We start from the raw sequence: 12,879 nt of genomic DNA, 5'->3' as shown, positions 1-12,879 counted from the left end.
TTCTCTGTCCTGACACTGCCATTGCTATAGGTCACTCTATTGCACTGGCTGCCTCAAGCCTCTCCCCACTCCATTTCATCCTCTTCAGCCACTACAAGGATTTTTCTAAAGCACAGGTCAGATCAAATCCCACTCCCACCCTCCCAATAAATGCCAGTGGCTTCTTATTGCCTCCTGGAACAAATATGCAGCGTGAAGCCTTTCAGAACCTAGAGCCCCTCCTGCCTTTCCAGTCTTCTTCCACCTTACTCCTTCCAACAAGCACTCTTCAATCCAGTGACATTGTTTCATGAATAAGACTCTCCATTTCTTGGCTCTGGACTTTTTTCTGGCTCTCTCTATGCCTGTAACTCCCTCCCTCCTCTGCCCTGACTCCTGGCCTCCCTGGCTTCTTTTGAATTAAAATACCACATTCTACAGCAAGCCTTCCCCAACTCCTCTTAATTACAGTGCCTTCCCTCTGTGATTTATTTCTGATTATCCTGTATAGAATTTGCTTTGTATATTGTCTCCCCTGCTGAGTTGTGAGCTCCTTGAGGGCAAGGGTTGTCTTTTGCCTTTTTTTGGATCTTCAGGGTTTAGCTAGGTACCTGTCACCTAGTAGGCTCTTAATAAATATGTATTAAATTAAATTGAATGGAATTGAAGTTAGAATCTCAGCTTGGCTGTTTACTACTGTGTGACCTTGAGGAAATTCACTTAACCTCTGCAGGCCTCAGTTTCTTCATCCAGCCTCCAATTATTATTTTATTTAAAACTCCTTTTAAGAAAAAGGGGATTGTTGTTTGAGTACCATGAAGAAGAGAGGCCTTTGAATGTGAATTAGTTACATAATATATAAATGTGGTATTTTGAAAGACAAGCAATTTACCTAGGGCATAAGGAAGATTGTCCTGAATATGTGCTGACTCCCTAGAAGAGAAGTAAGGGACAGCTGGTAGGGAGAAGGGACTTTCTGGTCAGGATAAATAGGTAATGTAAAGGACAGGCAGTGGTAACCAGCTGAAAGGATTTTTTGGCAGAACTGCTGGGTTTAGAGAGGAGGCTCTATAAAGTAAAAGATCAACTTTTTTTTTTCCCTTAATGGGAGAGCTTTGAGAACAATGGGCCAGCGGAAAAAATTAGGAATTAGGATATCAAGAAACAAAAAGAAAAGACAGTAGGGAAAAATGGACCATGGTATTGATGGACCTACACTTACCCTAATTTGGTAAATTATACCCTTGGCCTTGGAGTTTCAGAGGGGACAATGGATAAATCCCAAGGAGCAGCTAGGTGGCTCTAGGCCAGGAAGCCTCTTCTTTGTGAGTTCAAATCTGATCTCAAATACTTCCTAGCTGTGTGACCCAGGGCAAGTTACTTAGCCCTGTTTGCCTTAGTTTCTCATTTGTAAAATGAGCTGGAGAAGAAAATGGCAAATCACTCCAATATCTTTGCCAAGAAAACTCCAAATGGAGTCATGAAGGATTGGATATGACTGAAAAAAATGACTGAACAACAGTGGAGGATAGATTCTAAGCTAGAGAAAGAGCTATCTATAAAGAAAAAATACTTACATACAAAATCAGAATGAACTCCAGGAAGATGTCTGTGTGTCCATGAAGTCTCTTCAATAAACCAAAAAATCCTCCAAGGCCCCATGGATCCAACAGCCAGACATCCTCCCAAGGCTAAAGGAGGAGGCCATAAGAAGGCAGGGACTTTGCATCAGATAAAGCAGTAACAGGACTAGTTCTTCCAGAGCCAAGAGAGGTGTTCTTGTGCTAAACAAAGAACTTCCAGGACTAGTGGGGGAGTTCCTAGACCAATCCAAAAGAACAACAAATAGCAACATCTCAACAACCCTCATTTGTCCCCTTCAGCTGTATCATAACTCATGTTAGCTGCTGTAGTTCAGAGGAGGTGAGTTTAAGTCAGTTATTCTCCTTTAGGAGGAAGGGTAGTACTTTAAGCCTGAAGAACTCTATAAATCCTTGGGAATGTGTAAGTCCAGGGAAAGGCTGATGCCTTGATTGTTTTAAGTTCAGGTTCAAATCCCTTTGGATTTGAATTTGAGTTAAATAAAGACTACCCTGTTTTTGGTCTCTTTTTAGCCTGAGTGCTTAGGGACTCTTTTCCCTACTTTTTTTCCTTTCTATGTTTTGGTTGTGATTTAGACATGAATGAAATTCCTAGGTTCCCAGGAGAAATGTAGGTAAGGGCAAAAAGAGCTAAGTTCTGATATACTCAGGGCATACTCTGAGTAAAGTGATGAAACAAAGAGAAAAATTTCCAAGATTGAAACAGGCCCATATGAGCTCATAACTATGATTCTAAGTCATGGATTAGTTACTCTAGAACAGGGGTCGGCAACGTATGGCTCTTTCTGCAGGAGCCATAAAATCAATTTTTTTTTTCAGGCGCTGTTACAGGAGCATGCACTGTGAGTACTGTACGGCTCTCATGAAATTACATTTTAAAAAATGTGGCGTTTATGGCTCTCACAGCCGAAAAGGTTGCCGACCCCTGGTCTAGAATAACAACTTGAAAATAACAACTAGCATTTATATAGGACTTTACAATTTGAAAAGCACTTTATATGTTATCTCATTTGATCTCCATAACTCTGTAGGGTGGTATTATTACCCCCCATCTTACTGAGACTAAGAGAGGGTAAGTGATTTGCCCAGCATCACACATTCACTTGGATTCAAACCCAGATTTTCCTGATTCCAAGTCCAATTCTCAATCCATTATACCACCTACATCCATAGTCACAAATAATGCCAAACAATAGAGACATTCTCTCTTAGATTCTTTTACCTTTTAAAATTTAATTTCTAAGGGGCAGCTGGGTACTCAGTGGATTGAGAGTCAGGCCTAGAGATGGGAGATCTTAGGTTCAAATTTGGCCTCAGACACTTCCCAGCTGTGTGACCCTGGGCAAGTCACTTGACCCTCATTGCCTACCCTTACCACTCTTCTGCCTTGAAAAGGGTAGGCTGACTCCAAGACAGAAGGTAAGAGTTTAAAAAAAAATTAATTTCTTTTTTTTGGTTATATTTTAAGTTCCAAATTTTCTCTCTCCTTCCCTCTCCACCCTGAACCAGAGAAGGCCATCATTTCTCTCACACACAAAACCATACAATATATACTTATGTTTATAGTTTCTTTCTCTGGAGGTAGATAAGGAGTGGCTTGATTCTTAGGGATCAGATCCTGGTGTTCTGACCTGTCTTCTTTCCCCTTTTGTTGAGTTTTGATTGGGTATCCTAGCCAAAGCCATGGAACCAGGGAGTGATCACTGAGCCTGCTGAGAAGTGTGGGGGAACGAAAGAAAGAAAAGGAGTCCAGACAAGTGCAAGGAGACACATGATTACACACATATAACCAGTGGCTCAGGATCTGGAACCTTGATTCAGTTCTCAAGGCTTCTTAATAAGACAGTATGCCCTGTCTCAAGATTTCTCCTGGGGACATCAGAATTTGGTTCATGTCTAGATGACCACAAACAATAATTAAAAAGGAAGAGGGTCTTTGACTTTCATGCAAGCACTTTGGCTAAAAGAAGATTGGAAATAGGCAGGTTGATGGCTTGGTGGTTGGAGACCTGCGCCCTGAGTGAGGAAGATAAGAGTTCAAAAGCAGCCACAGCCACTTCCTGGTTGAGTAATTCTGGGTATGTCATTTAACCTGTCTGCCTCAATTCCCTCATCTGTAAAATGGGGATAATAATAGAATCCACCTCCCGGGGTTGTTGTGAGGATCAAATGAGATAATATTTGTAAAACATTTAGTGTAGTGCCTGGCAACTTGGGAAAAAAATAAGAATGTATCTAGTGCCCTACTATGTGTGCCAGATGCCAGACCCTGTGCTAAGTGCTCCTTAACAAATATTCTTTCCTGTGAGCCCTACAACGACCTTTCCTTGTTATTATATAGAACCACAAGAAAGGTGCTATGCAAATGAATGAACCCATAGAGCTGGATCTGAAGACCGGAGTTCAAATCTGGCCTCAGGCACTTCCCAGTTTGCCATCCTGGGCAAGTCACATAACCCCACCACTGCCCAGCCCTTACCCTTCTTCCGCCTTGGAACCGGCCCCAACCCATAAATCCAGGCAAATTCAGTAAACATTCTTGGAGTGGTTGCCCTGGGCCAGGTGCTGTGCTAAGAGCCAGGAAACAACTGATACCGGACAGCCCCTGCCCTCACAAGGCGCTCACTAAGGCAATCTGAGGGGGGAGGGGCAGCAAAGAGGAGGAGGGAGAGGCGCCACCCTGTTCTGGGGCTACGCTGAGCAGTCCCCTTTCCGGCTTCTATAAAGGAAGAGCCTGGGAGGAATTTGGTATTCTCCCCTTCAGCCCCACCGTGAGACAAGACCGGGAGGAGAGTGCACCTAGAGCTTGACCTGAAGGGCGCATAGGATTACTGAAGTGGTGCAAAGAATGGAGGACTTCCCCGCATTTGGGGTCGTGGATGGGGTAGAAACTCCAGCGGAAGCGAAGGAGTGGGGGCTGGGCCTGAGGCCGGTGTAGGGGGAGACTATCCCTGTGGTGACTGGAGCGGACAGTAACGTGGGGGGCAGGGGGAATAAAGAGTTGAGGAGGCCTCGGACAGCCTCGCACGGGAGCCTGGGGTTATGGTCCAACCGCCTTGTACTTTAATGGATAGGCTCCTAAGCCTGTTCAAAGGCTGAGGGGAAGCCAGGGAAGAAAGTTTATGGCCTATTGCTTCCCACGGGGATGCGTGGGGGCCGCTGGCCTGAACAGGTCTCAGCCATTTCTAGAGCTGAGATTGGGGACGCTCCGTTTCCCGAAGTTATAGGTCTGTCGTTTGGTGGAACCTCAGCTTCTGGCCCCTGCGGCTGCTGTTTTAGATAGCCGGGACTGGGTACCTTTACGAATGTCCAGACCACTAGCTAAGGATGCTTCCTGGCGGGCTTGGCTGGCTTCCCTTTGCCCTGCCCCTGCCCGCAAAAGAGATTATTTTTCTGTAATTTCTCCTAGCCTTAGTGATTGGGAAGAGAGGGGCTGGGCCCAGAGGGAGAACCTTCGAGGGAAGAAATATCCAATCAAAAATATTTGTTTCAGAGAATTCTGATTTTATGACTGGAGTTAACTCCACAGGCCCAGACAGTCCAGATAACTATGTTCTTGCCCTCTTCTCAACCCTTTCCCCTGTGGCCTGAGTAGTTGGTTGGTGGTCCCTTGGTCTCAGAGAAGGCCCAAGTGACTGCGCATAAATTGTCTTTTGACTGAGCATAAATTGGATTTTAGTGAGGCTCTAAGACAAGATCATTGGCCTCATACATCTGGAGCCATCAAAGGCCAGGTTCAAAACAAAAGGCAAAATGACCTTGGCTTCTTAGACATCTGACCAAATTCCAACTGCTCCACTGCCCTAATTTTGCTGCCTTTGTATTTAATTGAAGAAATTTGAGTTCATACTTTAATGCATAAATTTATAAAATGATCATTTAAAAATCAATAATTAAAACTTTTATTAGAATATACATAGCTATGAGAACAGTAACACAAGATTATAATTTACATATAAGTAAAATACATATATTGGGGTTACCTGCTCATTTTCCTCCCTAATACTCTAGGACTTTTGCCCTCATCATCTATACTTCCTGGCTTCCCAGGCTTCAGATAAGTCCTAGCTAATGCCCTCCCCTTCCACAAGAAGCCTTTCCCAGAATTCCTTGATGCTAATACCTTCCTTCTGTTTACTATCTCTAGTTTATCCTGCAAATATCATGACTGCACATAGTTGTTGGCATATTGTCTTTTCCCCATTATACTATGATCTTCTTAAGAGAAAGGACTGTCTTTTACCTTTCATTTCCTCTATCTCCAGGGCTTAAAACACTACCTGGTACATATTAGAGGTATAATAAATGATATTTGACTTGGATCATAAAAGTTTGAAGTCCATTGGATTGGATTGGATGACTTCTAAGTTCTTCCCCTGCCCAAACATTATTTTAGAGAGTGAGCATAAATAACTCAGCCTGGCATTTTATGGGATCATAGATTTAGATCTGTAAGAAGAATCTTCAAGACCATCTGGTCTAATCCCTTCTTTTTACAGTTGAGGAAACTAAGTCCACAAGGTTGGCTGCCTAAAGCAGGCAAGAGCTAAGGCCAGATTCAACCCCTAGACTTCTGGCTCTCAAGTCAGTGTGTTTGCAGCAAACTATTTCTCTTTCTGCCTCTCCCTGTGTTACTGGAATATTTAAGAAAGGACACCACTTGGCAAAAAACTGGAAAATGAAGGGATGCCCTTCAATTGGGGAATGGCTGAACAAATTGTGGTTTATGCTGGTGATGGAATATTATTGTGCTCAAAGGAATAATAAACTGGAGGAATTCCATGTGAACTGGAAAGACCTCCAGGAATTGATACAGAGTGAAAGGAGCAGAACCAGGAGAACATTGTACACAGAGACTGATACACTGTGGTAAAATCGAATGTAATGGACTTCTATACTAGCAGCAATGCAATGACCCAGGACAATTCTGAGGGATTTATGGAAAAGAATGCTACCCACATTCAGAGGAAGAACTGCAGGAGTGGAAACACAGAAGAAAAACAGCCGCTTGAACACATGGGTGGATGCGGACATGGTTGGGGATGTGACACTACCAACCACACAAATGCAACTATCAATAATATGTAAATAAGTCTTGATTGATCACACATGTTAAAACCAGTGAAAATGTGCGTTGGATATGGGGGGGGGGCAAAAAGGGGTGAAGGGGAAAGTAAAAACAAGAATCATGTAACCATGGAAAATCTAAAAAATAAAATATATATAAAAAAAGAAAAGTATGAGGTGCCACTGTGTGGGTGGAGACACCTCTTGCACAAATAAAACTATAGTACTGGCACTTCAAATGTGTTTGTATTGATAAACAGAAGTACAATTGAGTATCTTATAATATTAAAGATTTATGGTCACTAGACATATTTAAATATCTTAAAATGAATTGAAAACAAATTTTGACAAATATTTTAAGATTGTCACGTATTCAACATATTAGATTTATAGCATCATCATGTATCTTATAAAATGTTCCATTTCTTTGTGGAAACTAAAGAATTTTAGCAATATACATATATTAAAATTTTAATTTAAACTAAAAAAAAGTACACCACTGTTTCAAGGACGTGGCATTTTTTATGTGGACACCTCCTTCACCAACAAAGATTGCTACTCCTCTATAACTTAGCAGTAAGTCTTGGAGAGTTGCTTAGGGATAAAAACATCACCACTCTTTGACCACTGATATTTATATAATACTTTAAATTTGACAATGTGCTTCAGATACAGGATATTCCAAAAGTCTTAGTGCAGCTCCAAGATATTAAAGCTGAGTTGGTCCCCGCAACTACCCTTTGGTTATTATTATCCCTTCTTTACAGATAGGGAAGCTGAGGCTTTGAGCAGCTAAGTGATCCGTTGAGATTAATAGAGATAATATATAAGGGAGGACTTGGGCTCAGATCTATATTGACTCCTAGTTCTACACTCTCTCTACAGTGTCTCCTATCTGCCTAAATGTTTTCATTTTTCAGTTATGTCTGATTCTTTGTGGCTTGGCAGAAATACTGGAATGGTTTGCCATTTCCTTCTCCAGTTCATTTTACAGATGAGGAACTGAGGCAAACAGGGTGAAGTGACTTGCCCAATGTCACACAGTTAGGAAGTAGCTGAGGCCAGATTTGAACTCACAAAGAGGCTTCCTGACTTCAGGATCAGCACTCTATCCCCTCTACTACCTAGATTCCCTGCTTAATAAATCTATTCAAATATTTTCAAATGTTTCAAGGCCTGTGATTTTATTGGTGGTTTATGGCAGCCTCTTCTGTACTTTAGGATATGACTTTATGGGTGGCTGTGGCTGAAAAAGTCATTTTGGTGGCCACATGTTGCAGTCTACTACCAGGCCCAATTTGGAAGTCTTTCCAGCAAAATCTGCTGGCCCTTTAAAAACCCAGGTTCATTCACCTCCACTCTTCAGTGAGATATCAGGGCAGGACCTCAGTTCAAAGGGTTAAACTTAGATTCTCTACAGATCCTGATTTTATATGTGAAAAAAAAAAAATAAGCTGGGGGCAGAAATCCCAAAAATAGAGTTGAGCCAGATTTTTTTTTTTTTTTAAGTGAAGGCAACAACCATTTCAGAATCTGTTCATGGGTCAGTCATTGTTGACTTTTGGCACATGGATTAACCCAAGAAATATTTAAAGGTATGGGTAAGTAGTATCCCGGGGTTTTGTTAGGGTTCTTTCTCCTGAACTGAATATCATTAACAAAAGATTTGCAGACGGAGAAATTATCAAAGGAAAGAAATTTTTCAGCCAGAGATTTGTAAACTATTACTGAAAAAATGCCATAATATAATCCCTGGATTATATGGATTCCCCTCCCCCCTTTTACTTGTTTAGTTTTTAGATCCTTGGATGTAGAGTCAAGATGCCCTGGGTTCAAATCCTGCCTCAGACACGTGAGCCTCCCAAGTGGCCTCTGGAAATTTCTATTATTCTTAACACCTATGCTGAAGCAAAATAATGGCCTAGATATTTGGACAATTCTTTTATTATCCAGCTAAGGCAAGTAATCAGCCATAATCATTATATATGGTGTTCAATGCCCAACACAGCATATTAGATACCCTTCATAAAAGAGATAGGCTTTATCTTTACTTACTAGGAATGTGATCATCTATAAAATATGTATGTATGGGGGTGGGTAGAGTTGAACTTTTTGGCCTCTAAGGTCTCTTGCAGCTCTAAATCTATGCTGCTTTTTTTTTCACTAGAGGGAACTTGTATCAGAGTTTCCCATTGTGACAACAATAGTCTTTTTGAGGGCAAACAATGCAGTACCCAGCATTGTGCCTGGTAGATAGTAGGCCCTTAATACTGAACAAAGAAGAAATAATTGATTGCCTTCAGTCAGAAGACAAGACACAAGACAGGCTGGCCAGTGACGGCCTCGGATGCAGCCAATGATTTCGGTCTGATGGACTTCCAAGCACCCCACCGAGCTTGCTTGGGTCACCTGCATGGCCACAGGAACAAACTGCTCGAGGTAGACACCCCTTAATTTGCGGGTGGCCAGTCTGCTGAGGCAGTTTTCCTGGGGTGTGGCTGCTGTACCTGCTATAGCTCTTGGAACCACAGGTGAGAGTTGGGCGCCAGTAGCTCCGAAGGGGGATGACAGCCCTGAAAAGTGCTCAGCAGGCCCTCACAGCAGAGGTGCTAGTCCTCCCTGCACACCCCATAAAGTTTTGGCAGTGCCAAGTGTAATGCCTGGCACAGAACGGGCTCTTAATACATGCCTGTCGAATGAATGAATGGCTGCGCTATGTGTCATATAGTGTTAGTTTGAATGACTTTGCCCTGATTGCCAGCTCTTGGAAGAGAAAGATGACAACTTTTCTGGAGGGTACCTGACATGCTGTCTTTGGCATGTCACACCAGTTGTAATGAATATGGCTGATTAAGGGCCTAAAATGGGTAATTAAAAGAATTGTCCAGATAACTAGACCATTCTTGTGCTATGGCATAGGTGCTGAAAATAATACCAGAAATTTCCAGAGGCTACTTCTTATAGTTAATATATATTAGTTTATTTTTAACTGCAATGCAAATAGCCTTAACTCAACAAACAAGGATAGAAAGAAGGGTATCAGCCATCCTGGGTTATCAGTTATTAAGTGAATGCAGGCTTATTTTAGTAAATGCACCTCCTGATAAATTCCTATGGCTCATTTTATTTTTAGAGCTGAGGAAAAAAGGCAGTGATAAACTGGTTACTTGTTATCCATGGACACACACTTTTTTTTTTTCTTTTCATGAGTGGTTCTGAGTTTGAGGTTTTAGCTGAAATATTTACTGGTTATACAATTGTTTTGCAAAATGCTGGCAAATACCAGCACAGATGGCTTTGACCTGAGAGTAGACATCGCATGTCAGAAGTAATCTGGGAAACAGTCATTTTAAAAATAACCCTGAAAGAAGTGTCTAGTTCAAAGGGTTGTACGTGTTTCAAAAACAGCTATCAACACAGGGAGGGCTCGGAGCTGAGATATATTTGGGCTACATTCAATTTAGGAGAACTGTACTCCATTATTACTGACCAATAACACTGAAACCTCTTGCCAGCTGTACAGCAAGGAGAAAATAACCTTCTCCTTAGCTTACATGCCAGTTGGAAACTTACCATTAACCTCAAACCCCATGACAATGAAGTCCAGGGGACTGTCTAAGTTTGTTTGTTTGTTTGTTTTTAATTACTATTTTGTTGTCTTGAATATTTTTTTAAAATATGTGGTCCAGGGGCAGCTAGATGACTCAGTAGATAGAGAATCAGGTTTAGAGATGGGAGGTCCTGGGTTCAAATGTGATCTCAGACACTTCCTAACTGTGTGACCTTGGGCGAGTCATTTAACTGCAGTTGCCTAACTCTTACTACTCTTCTCCTTTAGAACCGATACTTAGTGTTGATTCTAAGATGGACAGTAAAGGTTTTTTAAAAAAAATTAAGGAAGTGGTCCATCAGCTAGGGCGTGGAGATTTTATTTTACAGAGGTTTTTGCTGGGTTGACATCTGATCTTGGGGATTATAATTACTTGAAAGTTAAGGATTGTAATAGTGTAAGCATCTATAATAAAGCAGGTCCTCTTAGATGACCAAAATCATGGTACTGGAATGATTCTTTTCTTTTTTTCTTATGAAGGGATTTTCCTTAAGAAAAGTCATTTAGATTGCACATGTAAAATCTTTATGAGCTTGTTTACCCTCTTACGCCCTGGGGAAAGGAAAGACTGAAATTGAGTCTGAAAATTAAAAAAAAATTTAGAAACTGTTTTTACATGTAATTGGGGTGAGGGGGAAGAAGAAAAGCCATTTGATGACTCCTAGTTAACCTGGGGGAAAGGGCCACAATAAAGAGGGTTTTCTTTTTTGTGCCCTGGACTACTTCAGGAAGGTCAGTTTTTCAGCTGGTCAGTAAGAAGTTACTGACCACTCATTCTGTTACTAGGTAGTGGCTCACACTTGCTTTTGTTGGGGACAACTGTCAGCTTCTCTTTCCCTTCTCTCTCCAGCCTGTCACTCTTCTTCCCGCCTCCTCCCCTCTTCCAGCAGGCCTGGAATGTTGATCTCTGTGGTCCATCACCTGTCAAGATCCATCCCCCACCCGTCACAGGCATATATGGACAGGCTGGCCTGACAGCATGTGATGAGGGGCTGCTAAAAACAGCCTCAGCCCCCACTCTGCACCAGCCTGGCTCGAGACAATGCCCTCTAGCCAAAGAAACCTAAAGAACACTTGAGCACACCCTACCCTGGCGATTCTTTCAAGGAAGCGGGCCCTTGAGTTTAGCCCTGCGTCCACCCCAGTCCCCCTCTCCTGGCACCACACGCCCCAGGGCCGGCGGGGAGATGAGTACAGCTCTGAATTACAAGTCTCTTTCCAAGGAACAGCAGACGATGGACACCCTGGAGAAGCAGCTTATCTGTCCCATCTGTTTGGAAATGTTCACAAAACCTGTGGTGATTCTTCCGTGTCAGCACAACCTGTGTAGAAAGTGTGCCAGTGACATTTTCCAGGTAGGCTTGTTTGCTCCTTTAGGGTGGAGGGTATGTGGGGTACAAGGAGCAGCCAGAAACAAGAGCTCTAGGTCCTGCTGAGAATTTCACAGGCCTCAATTTGTTCTGGGGGCAGGAGAGTGACTTTGTCCATTTTTGGTACTTGTGTTTTCTGTGGTGTTTGTAATCTCTCCTACTTCCTATGAGGGAGTAGGGTTTCAGACACTAAAAACCAGCCCTCTTTAGAAAGAAGGAAAATAAATCCACCTTTCAAAGTTTGAAATGAATTTTCTCTCCCCTTTGGGTACTCCTGAGGGGGATTTACCCAACTGCCTTGAGCTGTTTCCATATATTGTTGTTCAGTCTTTTGCCTCATTTGGGGTTTTCTCAGCAGAGATACTGGAGTGGTTTGCCATTTCCTTCTTTAGTTCATTTTATAGATGAGGAAACTGAGGCAAATAGGGTGAAGTGGTTTGCCTAGGATCACACAACTAAGAAGTATTTGAGGCCAGGTTTGAACTGGGAAACAGTTTTCCTGACTTCAGGCCAGGTACTCTATCCACTTTGGCACATAGCTGCCCTGTTTTCATAAATAGACTTTATATTTCTTTAGATTAAAGTTGAGTTCCCCTTTGGGATTTTTGGACATGAATATCTTTGGTTAGGGAGCCTAAGCCTTTGGGCCTGCTTGTAGCCCTGCCCCTCCCAAGTCATGTAATACAGCCATGACAAATACTTAATAAATGCTTTTTGACTTGAGATTTGTATCCTGATTACCAGATCTTTGTGGAGAGAAACAAAGATTTAGTTGGTAATGCAAATAGGTTAGTGATATAAACTTACATGCCATTTGAATTTAAGATCATTTCCTTGGGACAAAGTGGGGAAGGAATCTTTGATACCAGGAATAATTCCATTGTTTGAATTAGCATTTGCAATTTTGCATGTGAGTGGGACCCTGAAGGACTATTAGGTAGTAAAACTCGATGTTGGGGTTGTTTGAACAATTTAAAAGTGGGGAAGCTTGAGAGGTCTGTGAAAAGTTACCTGTGTCATTACTGAATTGTTGTTTTTTGTTTTGTTGGGCAAGAACAGGCCTCAAATCCATACTTGCCAACAAGAGGAGGTACTACAGTGGCATCCGGTGGTCGATTCAGGTGCCCCTCCTGCAGACATGAAGTGGTTCTGGACAGACATGGGGTGTATGGACTTCAGAGGAACTTGCTGGTGGAAAACATCATTGACATCTACAAGCAGGAGTCCACCAGGTAACAGTCTAGTGTATCAT

At 42.2% G+C, this 12,879-nt stretch overlaps 1 protein-coding gene across 7 annotated transcripts in view; it reads left to right on the top strand.

Annotated features, from left to right (window-relative positions):
* The first annotated feature begins 11,444 nt into the window (after nt 1-11,444).
* The window catches only part of TRIM55 (tripartite motif containing 55), a 71,742-nt gene continuing 70,307 nt past the window's right edge, over nt 11,445-12,879 (top strand). For all 7 annotated transcript variants that reach the window (XM_044665993.1, XM_044665999.1, XM_044666022.1 and 4 more), the window contains exons 1-2: nt 11,445-11,612; nt 12,687-12,859. In XM_044665993.1, coding sequence (XP_044521928.1) covers nt 11,445-11,612; nt 12,687-12,859 — 341 coding nt within the window. The remainder of the gene's footprint in view (nt 11,613-12,686; nt 12,860-12,879) is intronic.

The sequence above is a fragment of the Gracilinanus agilis genome, chromosome 1, assembly GCF_016433145.1.
Source record: "Gracilinanus agilis isolate LMUSP501 chromosome 1, AgileGrace, whole genome shotgun sequence".
In the NCBI taxonomy this organism is placed as follows: domain Eukaryota; kingdom Metazoa; phylum Chordata; class Mammalia; order Didelphimorphia; family Didelphidae; genus Gracilinanus; species Gracilinanus agilis.
The sequence above is the reverse complement of the archived record's forward strand: the minus strand, read 5'-3'. Positions and strand labels throughout refer to the sequence as shown.